Source organism: Notamacropus eugenii, chromosome 3 (assembly GCF_028372415.1).
Source record: "Notamacropus eugenii isolate mMacEug1 chromosome 3, mMacEug1.pri_v2, whole genome shotgun sequence".
Taxonomy (NCBI): Eukaryota; Metazoa; Chordata; class Mammalia; order Diprotodontia; family Macropodidae; genus Notamacropus; species Notamacropus eugenii.
This window is the reverse complement of record NC_092874.1, coordinates 209,563,747-209,587,061: the sequence shown is the minus strand read 5'-3', so window position 1 is coordinate 209,587,061 and position 23,315 is coordinate 209,563,747. Positions and strand designations below refer to the sequence as shown.

The window sequence follows — 23,315 nt, the reverse complement described above, 5'->3', positions numbered from 1 at the left end:
AAGTGTCTTTTCATGAAAAAAGATCTTAAAATATCAGAGAAATTAAATACTTTCTGAATTTGCAGTATAAAACAGCAGAAGAGAACAGACAACAGAAGAGGCAAATGGAAGTAGCAGTTACCAGAGCTTTGGTGTCAGCCCTCTCTGCTATTTACTCCTTACTGTTGTCATTTTGGACAGGTCATTTAATCTCTGGATGTTAGTGTTCTTCTGTATAAAATGAGGGAACTAGATCTCTCACTTTAAGTTGAATTCTAAAGGTCAGAAGCATTAAAGATTTTTGGTAAAGCAGAATGCATATTACTAACAGGTCTCATATTTGTAGGAACAATATTAATATTCAGTATCACTTTTGGCTTTGAAATGAATATTATCTTGCAGAAAATCAGTAAGTAACACTTATTGAGTATCCACTGTGTGTAAGACATAGGTAAAATGGAAAATAAAAGAGATGTGTATCCCGCCTTTTAGGAACTTAACATTTGGTTGAGGATCAAAAGATTAAGTAAGGCAAAGATCAGATTATCTTTCTTTAAAAAAAAAAATACTGTTTTATTTTCACACAATGATCAGCCTTCTCTCCTCCTTACTTTCCTCACCCTACTCCCCCCATTGAGAAAGCAAGAAAAACAAAGCTACACAAACATACATACTTAAGCAAAACAAAATTTCTCATTGGTTATATCTAAAAAAAATAGATCTCAATATGATTGTCTTTCTAAGCTAACCTCAAAAAAATCCAAAACAAAACAGAACCTTAAGTTGAACTTTGGTGACTGAATCAGACACAGTGCTCCTCATTTCCAGCTTTTAGACCACTTTAGTCCTTGGTAGTAGTGGGCCAAAGGTGATAAATATTTAGAATGAGGATTTCCCTTTACTCATCATAAATGTTTTCTTACAGGGCCATTTGGAATCAACTTCATGTTGGTATGCATGTAAACTCTGATTATCAAATTTCCCTGGGTCTGAGTTCTGAGGTTGGGGCTGTTGTTTTTGGTCTGGCCCTATGATAACTCATTATCTTTTCCCCTAAAACCTTCCTCTTTCTAGTTTTTACCATTACTATCGAAGGTATCATCACACTCATAGTCACTGCAAGCTTGGTGTCATCCTTGACTCCCTTTTCTTTTTTACTGCCCATAGCCAATCTGTTGCCAACTCTTGTCATTTTTGCCTTTGTTATATCGCATAAGTGCACACTGCTATTACCCTGGTGTAGGTGTTCATCCCCTCAGTCAGCAGTAGCCTGTTGTTAGGTCTTTCTGCCATAGATCTCTCCCTGCTCCACTGAACTATCAAAGTGATCTGATAAGTGTAACATATCACTCCCCTTACTCAGTCAGTCAATTCTGTTAGCTCCTCTTTTACCTTTAGGACCAAATATTAAATCCTCTATTTCCCTTTTAAAGCCCTTCATAACATGACTCCTTCCTACTTGTCCAGTCTTCTTACACCTTATGTTCTCTAGCTACCCTCCACACTTGGAATTCATTCCCTCTTCATCTCTGCTTCCTGGCTTCCTTGGCTGTCAAGTCCCACCTAAGATCCCACTTTCTACCAGAAGCCCTTCCAGATCCTCATTTATTCACAAGGCTTTCTTGTTGTTGATTATTTGCACTTTATCCTGAATATAGCTTGTTAGTATGCAGTTGTTTTTTTGTTGTCTCTCCCATTAGACTGTGAACTCCTTGACTTTCTTTCTGTCATCAGTGCTTAGCACAGAGCCAGTAATATAGTAGATACTTAATAGATGCTTATTGATTGTTGAATAATTTCATTGGTACAGGAAGCTCCCAGTGTGAAAAGTCCCTCCACCAGTGAATATCAGCAACTTGTTATTCTTAGAGAGTTGCCTGGGATTTTTTCTTCTTTTTAGTTCAAAAACTTGCATGTGTGAAATGAAGATGTCAAAAGCCAAATTTTATTGAAATATCTGTCCTACAGTTGTAATATTTAGTGTTTCTTAACAATTATCCATCTTTTTTTTAAAAAACAATTATCCATCTTTTAAATGGTAATTAAATGCTTTCTTACAGGGCCACTTGGAATCAGTTTACTGTGCTATACACGTGAAATTACCAAACTTCCCTGGATCTAAGTTGAGATGAGAACTGTTGTTTTTGGCCTGGACTTAACAATAACTCATTATCTTTCCTCTTCAAACTCTCCTCTTTTTCTATAATTTTCCTGTTGAGGATACCACCGTTCTGATATCACTTCCATCAAAAAACTAGCATAACTGAAGAATTTTTGGAAAACACATTAGGAAGCTGTGTTTTTAAAAAGAAAGCAAGTTAAACTACTTTTTCTAGCCTATCTCAAAAGTACAATGGTCAGTAATCTTTGAATTATTAATAAAAAATTTCTTAGCTTTTGAGATTACACAGCTTTGACTTTTGCAGTTGGTGCTCTTGATGATTCATATTTTTTTAAAAATTCTTAACTTAAACACCGAAAAAAGATAATTTCCATATACATAGAGCATGAAAAAGGATTGTAAAAGCAATGGAACCTCCAATTTTCTAGTGCTTGCTTTAAAAAACAACAGCAACATAATTTCACACATTACTTCCAAAATTGTTCTACTTTTCTGAGTTCCTTCTGTTCCCTAATTGCCATTCTCATTTGACATCACTGTTGCTTGCTTTCTTTCTCTCTTCCTCTTCTTTCATATTTAAAAATGTGGGGGGGAACCTTGTAACAAATAGGAGTTGTCAAGCAAAACAAATCCATGTGTCACCCATAATGTGTCTCATTTTTCACTTATCATTCTCTGTAAGTAAGTAATGGTAGCATATATTATCAGCCCTCTGGAATCATAGTTGATCATGACGTTGAATAGAGTTCTTAAGTCTTTCAAAGTTGCTTTTCTTTATAATGTTGTCTTGTATAAATTGTTTTCTTATTTCACACTATATCAATTCATACTACCCAGGATTCTTTGAAATTACCTGTTTCATCATTTCTTATGGTTCGGTAATAGTCCATTTACATTCACATATCACAGTTTATTTAGCTATTCCCCATTTGATGGGCACACCTTTAGATTCTAGCTTTTTGTTTTTTTGTTTTACTTATAATTCTTTCACCAGGGTTAGGAAGTTGGATTTTTTGGTGACTCCCCAGCATTATCCCCTCTCTTAAACTCCCATCTCCTCTTAGTTTCCTGTTGAGTTTGATGAATTTCCGCACCAAACTGTTTATTTTTATTCATCATTCTTTTATCTGTTTCAGATAAGCTTGGGGTTCACCTGCTAGCCATTCTTCCCTGCCCTTCTTCCATGTTTATATACTTTTTTTTCACACTTCAGTTATGAGAAATGATACTGTTATTTCCTTTTATTTTCCCTTCTCTTTGAATCCTTTTCAGACTCTCAGAACAAAAGCAATGTATCCCCAGGACCTCTCTTTTACTTAATCCCCTAAATTTTCTTTGAAGATCTTAGGATTCTGAAGGGATAGTTGTTTCTTCCCTCTCTGTTAGCACTAAACCATCATATGGAACAAATAAATTTGCCTTTTTAGATTTCTCTGGGTTTTTATGTTTGTATTTCAGAGTTCCTACTCAGTTCTGGTCTTTTCATCAAAAATATACAAAAGTTCTCTAATGGCTCTTGTAGGATTATACTCAGCTTTTCAGGGTTATTCTTTTGCCTTTTGGAATATTGTATTCCAAAATCTCCCATTTACAATAGAAGCTGCCAGGTCTTTTGTTATCCTGACTATGGTTCCTTGGCACTTTTAACTACTTATTTCTGGTCACTGTAGTATTTTTTCTTTGACACGGGAAGCTCTGAATTTTGTCATTCCTAGTATATTCCTTCTGGGGTTGCTTTTAGGAGGCAATGAGCGGATTCTTTCTGTCTTTACTTGGCCCTCTAGTTCTAATTGATCTGGTCAGTTTTCATTTAATGGTTTCTTGAAATATAGTATGTAGGATATTTTTTAAAATCATGCTTTGCAGGGAGTACAATGATCCTTAAATTATCTCTTCTTTACCTGTTTTCTAGGGCAGTTTTTTGGTAACAGATATCTTTTCTTGGATTTTCTAATATTTGCTGTCTCATAGATCCATTAATTTCTGTTTGTTCTGTCCTAGTTTTCAGCAAATCCACTTCTTTGGTAAGGTTTAGCAATTTCTCTTCTAAACTCTTCTTCCAATTTTTTTCTCTAGAGCGTTTGATTTTTTATTTCTAGCTTCATGTCTTCTAGGTACCCAAAGGACTAGATAATCCATTTGGAAAAATATGCCTTTCCTTTTGCATCTCTGCTTACAGTTTTTCTCCTTTTGGGGGAGATGTTCAGATCTACAATACTTTTTTTTTTTAATTTTTAGTTTTCCACATTCATTTCCACAAGATTTTGAGTTACAAATTTTCTCCCCATCTCTCCCTTTCCCCACCTCAAAACACTGTGCATTCTGATTGCCCTTTCCTCCAATCTGCCCTCCTATCACACCCCTCGCTTCCCTTATCCCCATCTTCTCTTCTTGTAGGGCAAGATAGATTTCTATACCCCATTACCTGTATTTCATATTTCCCAGTTGCATGCAAAAACAATTCTCAACATTCATTCCTTAAACTTTGAGTTCCAACTTCTTTCCCTTCTTCCATCCCTACCCATTCCCACTGAGAAGGCAAGCAATTCAGTATAGGCTATACATATGTAGTTTTACTAAAGACTTACTATATTTCCCTCCATCCTATCCTGCCCCCTATTTATTCTATTCTCTCTTTAGACCTTGTCCCTCCCCAAAAGGGTTTACTTGTAATTACTTTCTCCTCCCTTCTGTCATCCCCCCACCTCACTTATCCCCTTCTCCCCTACTTTCCTGTAGTGTAAGATAGATTTTCATACCAAATTGAGCACGCATGTTATTCTCTTCTTAAGCCAGATGTGACGAGAGTAAGCTTCACTTTTTCCCTCTCACCTCCTCCTTTTTCCCCTCCATTGAAAAAGCTTTTTCTTGCCTCTTTTATGAGAGGTAATTTGCCCTATTCCATTTCTTCCTTTCTCCTCCCAAAATATTCCTCTCTCACCCCTTTATTTTTTCAGATATCATCCCTTCCTATTTAACTCACCCTGTGCTCTCTGTTTACGTGTGTGTGTGTGTGTGTGTGTGTGTGTGTGTGTGTGTGTGTGTGTAAAATCCCTCCAACTACCCAAATACTGAGAAAAGTTTCAAGAATTACAAATATTACCTTTCCATGTAGGAATGTAAACAGTTCAACTTTGGTAAGTCCTTTAGGATTTCTATTTCCTGTTTACCTTTTCATGCTTCTCTTAATTCTTGTGTTTGAAAGTCACATTTTCTCTTCAGTTCTAGTCTTTTCATCATGAATGCTTGAAAATCCTCTATATCATTGAATGACCATTTATTCCCTTGAAGTATTATACTCAGTTTTGCTGGGTAGGTGATTCTTTGTTTTAATCCTAGTTCCTTTGACTTCTGGAATATCCTATTCCAAGCCCTTTGATCCCTTAATGTAGAAGCTGCTAGATCTTGTGTTATACTGATTGTATTTCCACAATACTCTAATTGTTTCTTTCTAGCTGCTTGCAATATTTTCTCCTTGACCTAGGAACTCTGGAATTTGGCTACAATATTCCTAGGAGTTTTTTGTTTTGGATCTCTTTCAGAAGGTGATTGGTGCATTCTTTCAGTATTTATTTTACCCTCTGGTTCTAGAATATCAGGGCAGTTTTCCTTGATAATTTCATGAAAGATGCTGTCTAGGCTCTTTTTTGATCATGGCCTTCAGGTAGTCCCATAATTTTAAAATTGTCTCTCCTGGATCTAGTTTCCAGGTCAGTTGTTTTTCCATTGAGATTTTTCATATTGTCTGCTGTTTTTTCATGCTTTTGGTTTTGTTTTGTAATTTCTTAATTTCCCATAAAGTCATTAGCTTCCCTCTGCTCTATTCTTATTTTTAAAGAACTATTTTCTTTAGTGAGCTTTTGAACCTCTTTTTCCATTTGGCCTGTTCTGCTTTTTAAAGCATTCTTCTCCTCATTGGTTTTTTGGGCCTCTTTTTGCCATTTGAATTAGTCTATTTTTAAAGGTGTTATTTTCTTCAGCATTTTTTTTGCATCTCTAGCAAGCTGTTGACTCTCTTTTCATGATTTTCTTGCATCTCTCTCATTTCTCTCCCCAGTTTTTCCTCCACCTCTCTTATTTGATTATCAGAATCCTTTTTCAGCTCTTCTATGGACTGAGACCATTTCATATTTATTTTGGAGGTTTTGAATGCAGAAGCCTTGACTTTTATGTCTTCCTCTGATGGTATGCATTGTTCTTCCTTATCTGAAAGGATGGAAGAAAATACCTGTTCGCCAAGAAAGTAGCCTTCTATAGTCTTATTTTTTCCCAATTTTTTGAACATTTTCCCAGCCACTTACTTGACTTTTGAGTCCTTTGTCAAGAGGAAGGTATACTTTGGCCACCTCTAAGTTCTCACTTCCTCCAAGGTGGCACAATCAAGGGAGAGGTGTTTATTCCTCTCCTGGCCTGTGGTCTGGTCTGGGAGCTACTGCAAGCTTTTCTGCCCAGGATCCTCTCCCAAGCCTCCACCAGCTCTACCACACCAGCACTCCTCTTCAGCCCAGGGCTGCCACTCAGGGCTGAGACCCAGATGGGCTGCTCCATTCCCCCAGGGGCTTTAGGCAGAGGACTCTGGCTCCAAAAATGGACACTGGGGCCACCTGGGACCAGGGCTAGGGCAGGACCACTCTGCTCCCTTCTCACCCAGGTGAAAGTGTTTTCTCACTGACCTTTGAAGCTGTCTTTGGCATTTGTGGGTTGAGCAATCTGGGAACTGCTGCTGCTGGTGGCACCCTGAAGCCTTTTTGGGTCCTGTCCCTGCTGGCACCACACGGTCAAGGCTGGGCTGCATTCCACACCTGGTGTGATGGACCTTTCCTGTCAGCCTTCCAAGCTGTCTTGGGCTGCAAATCTCTTTCACTCTGTTGTTGTGTGGCTTCTGCTGCTCTAGAATTTGTTTAGAGTCATTTTTTACAGGTATTTAACGGACTGTGGGGGGAGAGCTCTTAGAGTCATCCTTCTACTCTGCCATCTTGGCTCTGGCCTCTCCCCACCCCCAATACTTTTTTATACTAGTTGGTGTCTTCTTTGGATTTACTCATCTCCAGCTTTAATTATTTAGGGCTTTCTACTGCTTTTGGTTAGGGTGGTCAGCCATGTATGATCTTTTGTGGTTCCTTCAGACTCCTGTGCTTCTCTCCCCACCCAGAGCTTTCAGAATTAGAGCACTGGATCCCCTCTTCCTCTGGGGTTGGCTAGGGAATTGCAGGCTGTTCATCTCTGGAACCTTTTTGCTTATACTTGGAGGTTGCTCACTTGTTTGTCTGAACAAGTGCCTGTGTTGGCTTTGCTAGTAGTTACTTTTTCTGTCCCCCATGGATTTCAGTTGACTTTTTGTACAGTTCCGGAGTAGAAGGTGTCACTTACTGTAGGTTTTCATTGGATTACTTGATAATTGCTTGGTCTAGTGTGGATTTCAGCTTTTTGCTGGAGTTGATATGTGTCTGCTATGTAATCTGTTTCTCTTGAAGCAACCATTTTAGTTAAAAGTCTCTGTTAACTTTTAAGCCAAAGCCTTCTAGAAGGAAGTGAGTTGATGAAGTTTCCTTTGTAAAAGTTATGGAGAGTTTTTATCAGCTGGAACAATTCAAAACTTTTACTGAGGTTTATTTTTTTCCTTTCATTTATAGGCTAAGTGCCATTTATGGAGGTACCTATATGTTGAACAAGCCAATTGAAGAAATCATTGTAAAAGATGGACAAGTGATTGGTGTGAAATCTGAAGGAGAGGTATAGTAGCTTTGGATATGGGGAAGATATCTAATATGTAACAAAATTTTATCATTTGTGAGTACTTATTATTGCATGCTACATCCATTAAGTTCCAGATTGTACAGGAAATCTAACACTAAGAATAATCATAAGAGTTCAAATGTTTATGTAGCACTTGAACATTCTGTGTGAATTACTAATGATTATTTTGAACTAGTTAGGCACAAGCTATGGGCACTTAAAAAGTCAAATATCATTGGCTTAATGGCATCTTCAGTGCTGATTTCTACTTTATGTCTCTGGATTCATAAATTTTGGTTGAAATTGGTAAGGTTCGAAGTACTTCTTTACACAAAGTGTATTCTTGGCACCAAATGAGTTTTTGTTGGGTGTGGTTCTGCTTTTACTTTATTTGTGTCCAGGTATAATAGAAAAAAATATTTTTTGACTTGAAGTCAGAGGATCTTATTCTTGTCTCAGCTATTGAGGTGTACATAATCTCTAGGGTTCTGTGATTTCATAACTTTTTCAACAAAGTCCTATTAACACTGCAGTAGCTTATATTTGTTTAACACTATGGTAAGATTGTAAGGTACGATGCTAATCTTAAGATAAGTTACTATCTATAAAATTCTACTTTGTCACTCATACCAAGGCAAATCATCTCTGGAATGTTCCATTCTCTTATTTAAGAATTTGCTCTTAAGGATCATGCCCAAATAATTTTCTCTTATTTCTTGGCTTAGTTGAAGTCTAATTAAGTCTAATTACATAGACTGGCCTGCCAGCTTTTAGCCAGCCTGGGAACAATACGAAGGTTTTTCTTTGTTGTGGTTAATAAGGCTTGTAATGGGAAAGGGGAATTTACGTAGAGCTGTCCAAGAGGTGCTAGATTTGGCCACTGGAGCTTTTCTGTCACTCTTCTTGAAACTTAACCTTGATACGAATATGAAATGGTTTGAGGACAGATGTCATAGTAAATAAAATCTTATTTTTTTAAATGAACTTTTCTTTTTGCCTTTCATTCTTCTATGTATAATGTAGCTAATTAAGCTTTTTTTTAGAATTTAAGGTTTATAAGTGATGCTATAGGAAGCAAGAATTTGTATATATCTGTTTACTGGAAACTTCTGAAATGCCATTTGAGTTATATACTGAAAAGTTTCCATTTTGTGAGTAGAGATTTTAGGTGTCAGATATTTTTGTTTATACAGTATGATATGGAATTCATTCATGTACTAGGAAAAATTGTTAAATTGCTGCCAAAATAGTGCAGTGTATTGGAAAGAGCCCTAGACTATCTGAAATCAGAGGACCTGGAGTCTAGTATACCCCCAGCCTCCCTTCTCAGCCCTCCCTCACTCAAAACAAAGTCAAGTGCAAGTCATGTCATCATTTTTCTGATGGCTTGGTCTTCTTCGGCAACAAAGGACAAACACACAATCTCCCATGTTCTACCATTCTCATTACTGTCAAGGGAGTTGCCCTCAATCCTGTCACTCAGGTTTATAGGCTCAGTGTCATCTTTGACTTTTCACTTACAATCTGTTGTCAAACTTTGTCATTTCTACCTTTATAACAGTTGTTGCATGGGTCAGCTTTTCTCCATTGACACAGCCACCGTTGCACAGTTGCAATAACTTCAAATCAGTTTTCTTGCTTTAAAACCTTTCCTCATCTCAATCCTCCATCCTTCACTCATTTGTGTCAGTGATTTTCCTAAAGTTCAGGTCTGACCATGTTGCATTCATTCTACTCAGTAAACTCCAGTAGTGGCCTGTTAACTCCAAGCTCGAATATAAAATCCTTTTTTCGTTTAAATCCTGTCACAACCTGGCTCCGTCCTACATTTCCAGTCTTCTTATACATTATTCTACTCTGTTCTTAAGATACATCTACACTGGCCTACTTACTGTTTCATGCCTAGGACGCTCAATTTTTCAGCATGGTTGGCTGGTCTCCCATGTCTAGCAGACTCTCCTTCCTTAACTCTGCTTCCTGTTTTCCCTGGCTTCCTTCAAGACTTAGATCAAATTATACTTTAAGAAGCTTTTCCCAGTACTCTTCTAGTCCCAGCCCCCTGCAGTTACTTTCAATTTACACTGTACCTATCTTGTCTGTATATAGTTATTTGCATACTGTGTACCCCATCTCAAGAACAAGGACCATGTTTTTGCTTTTTTTTTTTTTTTTTTTTTTAAGTATCCCTAGAACTTAGAACAAGCACAGTGCCTATCTGGCACATTAAATATGTTTTCCCTTTATTTCTACCTCTAGCACTTAGCAAGGTGGCTGTCACATAGTAGATGTTTAATAAATATGTTGACTTGGCCTGACTTGCCATTATTATGAGTTCTAATAAATCCTTGTTCACTGATTTCCTCATCTGTAAAATAAAGGGATTAGACTAGATGACAGCGGTTTACCTCTGACAATTCCAGTTCCAGCTTATTCTCAATTATTTATCCAGCTTTATGAACAATTAACTTTACTTAGAAATACTGTTCTTTTCCCTCAGAGAAGTTGTCATTGGAACACATTTTAAAGTATTAACTGGTGCTTTACTGTGCTGAACAGTCTTCTTTTGTTTCAGATTGCCCGTTGCAAGCAGCTGATCTGTGACCCTAGTTATGTGAAAGACAGAGTAAAAAAAGTAGGCCAGGTGATCAGAGTTATCTGTATCCTAAGCCACCCAATTAAGAACACCAATGATGCCAATTCATGCCAGATCATCATTCCACAGAACCAGGTCAACCGGAAATCAGGTGAGTTGTAAAGTTTGGCTAATGATAAAAAGGTGTTATTTTAGGGGATTTTTGTTTCATTATGGTATTTATATATTTTAAACATGTTATAATGAAGAAAACATAGTTTTTAACAGTTGGAAACTTGAAAAAGTTTAAGAATTGAAATCTACAAGTTAAATTTGTTAGGGAACTTAGTGAATTTATATAATATGCCAAACTAATGGGACAGAACCTCCTATGCTAGTTATTTGTCATTACTTAATTTTACTTATTTTCATGAAACTTATATTGTCATCCATTATCGTCATCATCCTTTCTTACACGATAAAATTAACACAAAAAGTGGATGGTATCACATCTCGGTGGCACTGATATATATAATTGTGTTGAGTGGAAAAAAAGAAAAAAAGTTTGGTAGAACCAGTAAGTTAACAAAGCCCCCCACCTCTTAAAATTAGGGAAGGATCTTTGATTTGGGTTCCAACTTAGTCACAATTCAGTATTCAGATTTGATTTTTGTTGCCCTGTTTACCTTATTGTATGTCATGATAGATGTTGATTTTTTTATAGATGTAGTTTTACTGCTTATCTGTATCCATTCATGTATTGTTTGTAGTGTTCATACTCACTTCTTAAAACACTGTATTATCCCATTACATTCATGTGCCATTTATTTATTTAGTGACCAATTGACAGGCACCTACTTTTCTTCATTGCTTTGATAGATCTGTACTATCTTTTACTGTTTACTACAACTTGTGTCTAGGGTAGGCATATACACCCCAAGTTCTGGTCTCACTTATGTCTAAGTCATTTCTTACCGAAGTTGCGAGCAATTATCCTAGAGAATTGCTTGCAGCAGTGAGGGGGTAGATGACTTAACCTAGATTTTTTTTTTTTAATTTAACTTATAAAAAAAGAATTTACCAATTTTTATGCGTAACAGTGAAGGGGTGGATACCAATGTGTACTTTTTTTCCTTTTAAGAAATCCCATGATTTTAGAGCTAGATAGGACCTTAAGATATCTACTCAGGCCTCTGTTTTTAATTAAGGAAAGACTCACAGAGATAAAGTGAGATTTTGTCCACCATCACACTGATAGAGATAGAGGTAGGATTAGAACGTGAGCCTTGACTTCCTGTTCCTTTGCATGACATTGTGCTAGCGCTAAAATACCGGTGCAGTAGGTATAATCCTAGTCAAGAATTTTAAAATGTAAAATGAAGAAAATACATGACTTAAAATGTATTAACACCCAACATTTTAAAATGCAGTAGAAAATGAGCTTTAATGGTTTATTGTAGATATCTACGTTTGCATGATTTCTTCTGCACACAATGTGGCTGCACAAGGAAAGTATATTGCTATTGTTAGTACTACTGTGGAAACCAGAGAACCTGAGAAGGAAATCAGACCAGCATTAGAGCTTTTGGAACCAATCGAACAGAAGTAAGTGACTTATTTTATTGATTGTTCCCATTGATTGAAAAGCAGATTCTGGTTATTAATGCTGCCTCTCATCTTGGTTCCAGAGGAGGTTGCAAAATAAACACCCTACATGGAGAATATCTAATTTCCTTGCTCCTTGTCTTGAGTACCTCATTAGAAAGGTATTGATCTTTCAACGCAAGGCCTTCATTGAAAGTGGTGTCACCATGTTTCCTCTTCAAATGTATTGAATATTTATGGTGCCAAGTAATCTTGGGAACACTGTACTCAACAAAAATTTAAGTGCTCATTTATGTGCTATGTCCTAGAATAATAAAATGTGTTCCTTGCCTCATGCAACTCACACTCTAACACACTCTTTTTTCAGATTTGTTAGCATCAATGATCTATATATTCCAACTGATCTGGGAACAGAAAGTCAGGTTAGTATTGGGGTGGGGCTATGTAAATTTGGGCTTTCCCAGGAGGCATTTCAAAAATCATTTAAGTGTCTCAACTTTATTTATTTCTCCAGATCTTCATTTCCCGCACTTATGATGCTACAACTCACTTTGAAACAACTTGTGATGATATTAAAGACATCTACAAGAGGATGACAGGGTCTGAGTTTGACTTTGAAGAAATGAAACGAAAGAAAAATGACATTTATGGGGAAGACTAAGCAGTAATATGCTAATATCCAATTAGGAGAAATTTAAATTTCAGCTAATACAGAGTTATATCAAGAACCTAATGAACATTATATGAAATCAATATTGTATGGCCTGCTTTTGTAATCACTTCTTTTGAGATTGGAGAGTACTATGCCTCTAAATGTTCCCCTATATCTCCCCCTTTTAATATCACGTATTACTGTCTTTCTCTTGGGATGACTGTCCAGAAGTGACAGATGGCTAACATTATGTTCAGTTTCCCTGAGTGTGTGTGTGTGCGTGTATGTCTGTGTGTTTTTAAGGGAAAGCACAGTTTAAACATACACTCACTGAGGCAGACAAATAGAACTTGATACAGTATTTGTATCTTTTAATAGTATAGCTTTTTCAATTGTATGCTTATTGGGCTCGTGTTGATTCTTTAAGTTCATGTGCTGTATGTTCTCTTAAACATTAAGGAAACTCTAAATTGAACACTCCAGTGTTGGGGCAGCATCCCGCCAAGTCCCATACCTTTAGGTTTTTGTCTCATGTCAAGTATTACGACAGTGCCCACATATCATAGTCATTAGTTATGGGCATAGAGATTTCTAACCCCGCTATAGCTTTTGAAACTATTTACGTAATTTAGGAGAGGCTTGTGTGCCTAAAAGCTCTTTTGGTGTTTTAATCTAATAAAACTGATAAAAAAAAAAAAAGTAACAATAGCAGGCAAGATGTGAAAGTACCTTCTACCCCCCCGGCTTTTTGGATGGACCAAACCACAATGCAGTATTAATTTGACAGAGCCTCGCAAGTCCGTGATGTTTCATAAAATGGCTCTAAATGATTTCTGTACTGCAAAGTAAAGCCAAATTCTGGAAACCAGTACCTGTTCATTGGTCTATTTGCTTCCCAGCGTAACTAAGGTTGTCATTGGCTAGACCTGACTTTTACAAAGAACATTCTCGTGAAAACACACACACACACACACACACACACACACACACACACACACACACACACACACACACACACGAAATTCTTTATGTTGTACCAGCTATATAGGATTCCTCTTTCATGATTCAGCATCATCTCTAAGTGGGCATCATCTGTCCAAAATGATAAACTAAGACTAGTTTAAGGGGAAAGAATCAACAAGTCTTTTTATGCTGGTATGTGGAAGTGAGCTATTAACACAACAGAAAAGTTTCATGCTTTTACCTTCAATGCCACCTTTGAAAGCAGGGAGAGCCTGCTTAAAGGGGATTGGTATAGAATGGGAATGCATAGTTAGGAATGCTGGAGGGGAGAAGATTGCTAAGTAATCACTCTGCTGTGAGAAATCTGGGTAGTGAAGGCTCATTTATTTTATTTGGGCATAGTTGTAACGAAAGGAATGCTGACTCAGTGTGTTGACAAAAGGTAGTAGAAAAAATATGGCATGGAAGTTCTTAACTTTTCCAGTATTCTTCCTCCTACCTCAAGGTGTTATTAACCCTGTTAATTTTTCTGTCAAAGTTGCCAACTTAGTCTGCTCTTCACTGCCTGTAAGCCCGAAAGTAGTCCAAAGCCACTGTTTATGGCTTAAATCATTTAGATCATTTGAGTTGCGTCATGTATGGGGGGAAAAACTGCCAAGTTTAAAAAAAGTATCTGGTAAATTCATGTAATTGCAGTTGTAGAACAGAAATACATTGTCTGTGGAAATAAAACCACACCCTCCAACAATTTCCTTCTCAGGGACAGTGGCACTGTAATAATGGGCTAAAGAGTGATGTTTCGGTGCTACAAGATTTTCTTTTAGTTAATTACTGAGGCCTATCAAAAATAAGTTACCTCTCAAAAATATAAATTATAGAAGACTATAGGAACCCCAATCCTTGAAGTAAAAACAACATGAAACCTGGCAGTAGCCAGTAAAGAATGGTAGTGTGGCTAAACCCAAATCTGGGTCCCTTAAAAAGCTAGTATTCTAGTGACATGTTTTAAGTTGCACAAAACTTTTTATGGGGAATACAAGAAAATACTTCCTTAAGGAATTCCTTTTAAGGAAAATATTTGTTCCTTTTAACAATTAACGGTACAATTTAAAAGAAAGTCCTAGTGGAGATTGTTTGTTTTAAAATGTTTTTAGTTATAAAATCATCCAGGGAAAAATATTTTATTTGTTTTTATTTTTTAAAAATTAGGTATAAAACCTGTCTTCCAAATAGATACCACGTCTTATACAAAGTTTCTGTTTAGCTTCGAAGTGTTCAAAGACTACTATAGAAATTCTTGAAATACCATAAACATATGATTACTATTCCTCAGAATATTGATGTTGTAGTGAGCTATTTACAAAAACTGAACAGTTGCAAATAGGTACCATTTAGGAAAAAAAATTCACGTAGTGTAACAGTAGACATTAATACATTTAGGTTAATTTTCTAGAAGATGGGAAAAGTGTATAAAAAGATTTTCAGACCATAACATGTACTACTTATGCCTTATTTACATAAACAACCATAAAAAATACACTTGTTAAAATGGACTTTTACATTACAGTTTTCCAACTTGTAGCCTTTCAGTAACATTTTCCTATTTTTTTATTTTAATAATGTATGCTACTAGCTTTGTTAAAATGCATCCTGTTTAAAAATAATTTAAAACCCTATAATCCAAAGCTTAACAAGTCTACTGTGCTATTCTGAAATAAATCACATTTCAGCAGACTATATTGAAAGGAAAACAATCCTCTAAGGATGTCTGCATTATAATGAAAAATTTATAGTTTAAGGGTGAAAAGTGGATTCATTTCTTCCTGAAGGTGTCTGGGGTTAGGGAGGGCAGAAAAGAAGGAATTATTTCATCATTGTAGTTAGTCTTAAGAAGTCATCAGAGCTGGTACTTTCATCACCTAGACAAAGGTAAAATTCACAATGATTAACAAGAGCTAGGTGTATTTGTGTACTTCTGTAACAAAACAGATCATCCTAAAAATCCAGGTCAATGAAAACAACTGTCACTGAGATAAAATATGCAATCCTGGACTGATTGATTGTGTATACTTTTGGAATTCCTATTCATGGTACAAGCAACTGTTAACTGGTTCCTCTTAACTCCTTATGGACTTTCAGAAGACGTCACTTGGTGGGTTCATAAAAATTTACATTTATGTTCATGGTTCACAACCTCCAGAGTTTTCAGAGTCTGTGCCAGCAGAACAATAAGTTAGTTCTAGCAGCTCCTACCAAACATAAAAGATTTCGGATATATGCTTAGTGACATAGCAAATCCACATTCAGGGTTTGTCCAAGTATTTTCTGAGAATGAGCTAGTCAAGACACCACCAAATGGATTACAGGAAGGTGATGAAGGCTATTATATATTCTGAAAATGTAGGTCACAAAGGAGTTGCAATATGCATTCAGTGAAAGTATCTACACTAATGAGATCCTAAGATATTGAAGAACTGAAATATGGCTTGTATACTTGTTTTCACAATTCCCATGAGACAGCGGAAGCATTTATCTCCTGCAGATGAGGAAGCTAGAACGGAATTATAAGCAAGTTGCTCAAGTGGTAATTTTAACTAGATTTCTAGAACTGTTTTGGTTTTCTTAAGATGCATGTGTACATATGTGTATATATGGGTGTGTAGCATTTATTTTTACAGTTATTGTATGTTTATTATGATATTTAATCACACAGAGTAGAGTATATAGAAAAGGCTATGACAGAATTATACTCACCAATAGGTTGCCTTAAATGGAGCTGCTTTTTGTACAATTCCAGCAAAGTTATTTATATCGGTAACCAGGATTCCACTATTTTCAAATATCTCTCTGGAGGTACTGAGTTTATCTATTTTTTTTAAAAAAAAATCAAAACCACTAATTACTTGGTTGCCAAAAAGATCATTAATGCAAGCTCAGGTGCTGTTTCCAGCCCACTGCTCCCTGCCCTTGATCCCTTCCCCAGGTAGTGAATGGAAGCAGTCTTATGGGTAAATGGCAGTAAACACAAGAATTCGCAGGATACAATGGCTCCATATATAAATACATTGCTAAGTGAAGACTGAGGCTTGGAATGAAACTCATGACAAGTATGAACTCTTCAAGGGTAAATATTATTCAAAGAAAACAACTGGTTAAAAGGGATAGCATTATATATTAAGATATTGTCATGTGAAAAAATCCAAGAAAAAAAGGAGAGAATCCCTGAGATAAAGATCAATGCAGACTTTCAGTATATAATACAGATGAGAAATTTGGGAAACCACAAACCTGTCACACAGGCATTAGTAACACAGGATTTCAATTACTAGGCCATATGCTGGAACTCTACAATGCAGAGTAGCTAACCATTTCCTGAATTGTCTTAGAAACAATTTAAGGAACTGTGATTTGTAATGTATGTAACTGAAGAAAAGGCAGGTTACCTTTGGACCAGAAAGGACAGAACAACAACAAAAATAGCAAATGGAATTGGCACCAATGATGTCAACGTAGAAGAAAATGTCTCAGGGTCAATAACTAACATTTTTGTTAACTTGGATTTATTGTCTTCTATAGAAGAAAAGATATAGGAGAAGCAATATATAACTTCAGTTACATGAATAAAGCTAGTGAAATAGAAGAGAGATATGAATAGCATTTTTCTGGCCCCTGAGTATAGAGTAATGGGACAGAAGATGCAAAGAGTCAGATTTAAGCTTGATACGATGAAAAACTTTTAACAATTTAAGTAATTCAGATGTGGAATGGTGCAGTGGGTTCCCTCTTCACAAGAAGTCTTCAAGCAAAGGATAGATGATCAATTGCCAGGTATACTGTAGAATGGTTTCTTTTGCCTGTATATGTTGGTCTAGATGTCTATCTTCTAAGGTCTCTAACAAGTCTTGAGAATGTCTGACTGATTCAGACTCGTAAGAAACACCACACTGAACTGCTCTAAAAATAAAGTGGCAAAATTTGGTAATATAGCAGTAGTTCATTAAATATAGTGAAATAAAAAACTGCCATATTTAAATATGGCTGCTAAAAAGCCATTACGTGCATACACACTAAAAATGGGTAATAACCCTATTTTGTATGTCATAGGAAATTAACTGAATGTAATAGAATAAGCATCTATATCACTGAGTAGTTACTGTAAATATTGTAAATATATATGGCCTATATAAACTTACAAACACTTGTTAAACTGGCATTACGAGTCACTATAAAGGAATGGCAAAAGGCAGATTTTAACCAGCTATTTACCTGTTAGATACACAGCGAACCTGGCATTGATGTGAAGAACCTGTAAGTTCAGTAGACATTTCAAATACTCAGATTTTGTTGATGATTTGGAATCACACTGGTGATAATGAAGCACTTCAATGATATTTGCACTCTGGTATGATTTCAATATTAAATTCTTGCTGTGAGCAACTGAATCTACTCTGGAAAAGAGAATAGAAATGTTAATTATTCAATATAGCTGAGACAACATATGTATTCTAAAAACTACATTAATTTTACAGATTTCATTCCTAAGCATTTTTGTTTATATTCTAACCTAACATTACTAAACTGCACAAATCATAATGACTACTTTTGCTTTATGGTTTACAAAATGATTTCCTCATAATAACCGTGAGGAATGCTGTTCAGTTAGTTTTGTTGTTTTTAAATTGTTTCAATCATGTCAGACCCTCTGTGAGACTTTATTTGAAAAAATACTGGAGTGGGTTTGCCATTTCCTTTTTTTATAAATGAGGAAGGGGACTGAAGCAAACAGGGTTAAGCAACTTGCCCAGGGTCACAGAGCTAGTAAATGTTTGAGGCCAAATTTGAACTCAGGTCTCCCTGACTCCAGGGTGGCCATCCCAGGACTCGAAAAGTCAAAGAGCCTTAAGAAGAGCAATACTTCTAGCCCAGTGCCCTTGGCCATCATCTTATAAAGTGATAACTGTGTTGATACAGTCTGGCAACTGCTCCTGTAGGTGTCAAAGTTACAGTTATTGAAGAACCAGTAAGGAAAGTTCTTGCCATCAATTTGTACTCCAAATAATTCACTATCAGAAATTTAATGATTTTACTAAAGGAAATGACATTAAAGAAGAGGCACTGAAATCTACTTTGCTGCTGAATCCTAAAGACCATGAGGCTCTTTCCATCCGACCTGAAGTTGAATTTCGCATGTGTTGTCTCCCATTAGAGTTTTGAGTACCATGAGAACATGGACTGTCTTAGTTTTCTATTTGTGTCCCTGGCACTTTGCACTTATTAAATGCATTTGTTTATTCATTTATTCAAACTTCTCTCCAAAACTAATCAAGAACCAAGCTTAAATTGCTTCTGTGTGACTAAAAATCTTTTATTGAGGGGAGAGGGAGGGTGAAGGTGATAGTAATAGTGGTGGTGGTGATGGTGGTGATGATGGCTTAGCAGAAGTCCTTGGTTACAACAAAGGACTGCATGAAGAACCAACCAGTGACATGTTTCAATTATTTTTGTAAGGTTAAGTAATTTAATTCGAATTGTTAAGAACACAGTAGGTACTTATTAAATGCTTGCTTAACTGTTCAATACTAGAGCTGGAAAGAAATATATTTCTACCCTTTAAGCAGGTCTACATGCAAAATATTTAATATATTCTGATTTTAATGATCTTTAAAATACAGTTTTTGTTCTTCACAAAGAAACAGACAACTTCCAACATTATTCCTAATGCTGAGGTTGTGGTAACATTGGCATCTCCATTCAGGATATTCAGAGAAAAGGTAAAAGAAGCCCTAAGTCTGATGACTCCTCAATAAAAATGCTTCTTCTTGATGAGCTCTTGGTACAACTGAAGATTCTAGAATGGATTTTTAGTTTGTAAGACAATGAAAACTCAAAAAGCCTTACCTTACATCCTCTTTTAGCCTTTTACTTTCTCTATAATGAAGTAACCATTTCCACCTTCCATTTGCATTTAGTTTTTCCAAGATTTTGACAATTTCCTTTAGCTGAACTGTAGAGAAGAATTTGTCAATTTCAACAAAAAACTGCTGAGCCCCAAATCCACTTATCTCAGCTTCCAAGAAGTACATTTCTAGGTGTGTCTGAATATCACTTGCCACCTTTGACTTTAGGGCAGTAGTTGCTCATCCTATGCAAATGCATTTCAAATCCACGTTTTTAACCTAGAACTATATGACAATGCCCTGACACTATGACATGTATGGGGAAGGGGAGGCACAACAGCGTGGTAACAGGGATATTCTATTCATTAGCATCTGAAATGCTGAGCTGTTACAAAGCATACAAGAAGTAAAATGCTTGGATCCCAGATAATTCATCTTCAAGGGAGGCCTTGTCATGGCATTTATAAATATACATTATATGCTTACGAGACAGACAACTGCCTGGGACCTAGTCTATCTTTGTGGATGCTTTCCTTTTTGTATTATACTTTTAAAATCCCCTAATCTTAGATAAGTGAACATCTTCACAGAAACATATACAATTAATAAGAAACTGAGACTTAGTAGCCATGGCAGGATATGATCATAACAGAGAAGATTTTATCCTGGTTAATATGTTCTTCCATAAAGCATTCTAGACCATAAGAACAATTTTTTAAGTGTGTAAGGATCCAAACAAATTCTCTTTACTCTCAGAATTTTAGTAACCTATGATGAGATTTCAATATATCAGTGAAAGTTGGAATGATCCTAAAAATTGATTCCTTTGAACTGCACTACATCTGGCATCCTACCTGAGTGCCAACTTTCAAAATAAACTATCTGCCTGAGTTCCAAAGAAAGAGGAAAAAAAGGACAAACCTAATGTTACAGCTTCTAATACTCTGTCATCAGATACCACAAAGCCTCCTGTACGAAACAGCTCCTGATAGGTACCATCAAGGATATCTCCTGGGCTGTCAACTCCAGCAAACATGACACTGGAGAACTGCTTCAGTCTCAGCAAAGAAGGAATCTGTCCAAAACAAAATCACCATCTAGTAAAGGAAAATCCATGGGATTCTGTTTACTGAAACACATTTTTGCACTTGGCTTTTTTCCCATTATCTGCTAGACTTCCATGTATGGGTCTAGAAAACCCTCCTCTGTGATATCCTAGTTGTTAGTGTTTTCTCCTTCCTCAAATTACCATCTAAATTTGTTGCATACCCATAATATATGCTATATGCCCTTGTAGAAGATAAGCTCTTGGAGGACAAGAATAATTTTATATTTTTAAAAACCTGTAATCTTAAGAACTCTGCTGAGCTGAGAATCCTCTATCATCATCATCAGGGATCTTAAGAGAGTCTAATTAGAGGTCCTGGGAGTGGTTCTGTTTTGTTTTCATAACCTTAAAAAAAGAATGAAAAGGGAGAGGGGAAGCAATAAACTACAGGGGAAATAAGGGGAGGAAAGATAGAGAATATCATCTCATATAACTGTGGTAGGCAAGTAGAAGACTTTATAAACAAGGAAGTGGTGGGGAGGTGAATGGGTGGTCAGAAGAGGAAAGAATACACACACACTTGGGCAAAGAAATACATTTCACTCAAAAAAAGGAAAAGTGAGCAGCAGAGGGAATGGGGTGGGCGGGGGAGATTACAGAAGAGATTAGATCTAAGCATAACAAATTCTAAGGAGGGTAAAATCTTGAAGAGATGTTTAAAAGAAAAGGGCCAGAACCTGTGATTGCATGCTGGGTGAGGGAAAGAGAAAAGAAGGGCAAGCGAGCAGAAGCAGATTGCATGGAACCTGAGTTCCCTCCTCTCTTACTACCACCTAGGTGGCACAGTGGACTTGAGTTTAAATCTAAACTCTGATAACTCCTTAGCTGTGTAATAACCCCAGGCAAGTCAGTTAACCGCTGTTTCCTCATATGAAAAATGAGGATAATAATAGCACCTATCTTCCAGGGTTATTGTGAAGATCAAATAAAATAATAATTGTAAAGCACTTAACACAGTGCCTGGCTATAAAATGTTAGCTATCATCATCATCATTATTATTTATAAAGAGAGGGAAGGAAACAAATGAAAAAGTGTAAGAGAAGATGGGAAAAAAACTAAAATTAACAATAATTACTATTAGTTTCAATGAACTCACTCATAAAATGGAAAAGGAACTGATCAGAAGGCAGACCCAACAATATGGTGTTTATGAGAAATAAAATAAGGGGCTGAGGAAAATTTGTTTATCATTCAACTAAAAAAGTTAAAAAGGCAGGAGTAGCAACCATGATCTCAGACAAGGGAATAGCAAAAATAGTCTTAATAAAGACAAAATGGGAAACTATTTTCTTAAAAGGTACCACAGATAATTAATGTCAATATTAATTATATACCCAATGGTATAATAATTCCTCTAAATCCTTAAAATCCTCTGAATCCTTAAAAGAAAAAGTTAAATGAATTATGGAGAGAAATAGCAAAATTATAATAGTAAGGGAACTTCAATTTATCCCTTTTAGACCTACATAAATCTAAATGAAAAATAAAAAAAGTAGAGCACCTAAGTAGAATTTTAGAAATGTTATTAGTTTATGATATAGCTCTAGAGGTTACTGAATGAGAAGGTATACACACACCCACAAACATATATATATATATATATATATATATATATATATATATATATACACATATGAATGTATAGATAATTATCTATATCTCAACTATACACGGCACCTTTATAAAACTGATTATTAGGGCATAAAAACATCACAAATAAATGTAGAAAGATATGCAGATCTTTTGTGGAACATGATGTAATAAAACTATATTCAAAGAACATGAAGAGATAATTAAAAAATGGAGATTAACATTTCTAAAGGATGGATGTGTCAAAGAACAAATTAAAGAATCAATCAATTTTATTAGTGATGACAGCAATGAGATAACAATAACTAAGTTTTGGGGAACTAGCCAAAGCAGTCTTTAGGAGAAAATTTTTAATCTTTAAACATTTTCATCAATAAAAGAGAAAAAACAGATCAACAAATTAAAAAAACCTCCAAAACTCAAAACTAACAAATTAAAAACCTCCAATTAAATCTCAACACTGAAATCGTAAAATCAAAGAGATTTAGCATGATTGAAAGAAAAACAAACACAGAATTAGTAAAAGTAGGAGCTGTTTTCTATTTAAAAAAAGTAAAATAGATTAAAACGTTAGCTAATTTGATTAACAAAAAAGGAAGGAAAGCAAATAATCAAGGTCAAAAAGGAAAAAAGGTTAACAATCCATAAAGAAAAAATTACTGGAACTCATTTCATGTAACTATATATCATAAAACTGACACTCTAAATGAAATGGATGAGGACTTACAAAAGTATGTCTATTTTAAAATAACAAGAAAGAGGGCTTAATTCCAGTATCAGAAAAAGAAACTGAAGAAGCTGTAAATGAACCACCAAAGAAAAAACCCCAAATAAATGAATTTAAAGGTGAATTCTATTAACCATTTAAAACCACTGCAGGACCACAAAAACTATTTGAAAAAATAGGAAAAGGTATTCTCCCAAATTCCTGCTTTAATACAAATGTGTTCTTAATACTTCATACTGCAACCAGGAAGTTTCAGAACAGAAAAAGAAGCTATAGACCACTATCCCTAATGACTATCAATCCAAATATTTTAAATAAAATTTTAGCAAGGAGAATATAGCAATATATTACCAAAGACTATCA

At 35.7% G+C, this 23,315-nt stretch overlaps 2 protein-coding genes across 8 annotated transcripts in view; one reads left to right on the top strand and one right to left on the bottom strand.

Annotated features, from left to right (window-relative positions):
* The window catches only part of GDI2 (GDP dissociation inhibitor 2), a 36,640-nt gene extending 23,873 nt beyond the window's left edge, over positions 1-12,767 (top strand). For both annotated transcript variants that reach the window (XM_072654227.1, XM_072654228.1), the window contains exons 7-11: positions 7,735-7,834; positions 10,410-10,581; positions 11,870-12,014; positions 12,382-12,436; positions 12,529-12,767. In XM_072654227.1, the coding sequence (XP_072510328.1) occupies positions 7,735-7,834; positions 10,410-10,581; positions 11,870-12,014; positions 12,382-12,436; positions 12,529-12,675 (619 nt within the window). In that variant the 3' untranslated portion in view covers positions 12,676-12,767. The remainder of the gene's footprint in view (positions 1-7,734; positions 7,835-10,409; positions 10,582-11,869; positions 12,015-12,381; positions 12,437-12,528) is intronic.
* A 2,037-nt stretch (positions 12,768-14,804) lies between these two features.
* Positions 14,805-23,315, bottom strand: part of TASOR2 (transcription activation suppressor family member 2) — a 97,632-nt gene continuing 89,121 nt past the window's right edge. For 5 of the 6 annotated variants that reach the window (XM_072654222.1, XM_072654220.1, XM_072654225.1 and 2 more), the window contains 5 exons: positions 20,448-20,601; positions 19,528-19,633; positions 17,896-18,077; positions 16,384-16,495; positions 14,805-15,548 (listed from right to left, as the gene is read on the bottom strand). In XM_072654222.1, coding sequence (XP_072510323.1) covers positions 15,545-15,548; positions 16,384-16,495; positions 17,896-18,077; positions 19,528-19,633; positions 20,448-20,601 — 558 coding nt within the window. In that variant the 3' untranslated portion in view covers positions 14,805-15,544. Of the gene's footprint in view, positions 15,549-16,379; positions 16,496-17,895; positions 18,078-19,527; positions 19,634-20,447; positions 20,602-23,315 lie in introns of those variants that run through there. The other variant, XM_072654221.1, reaches the window with a different exon arrangement.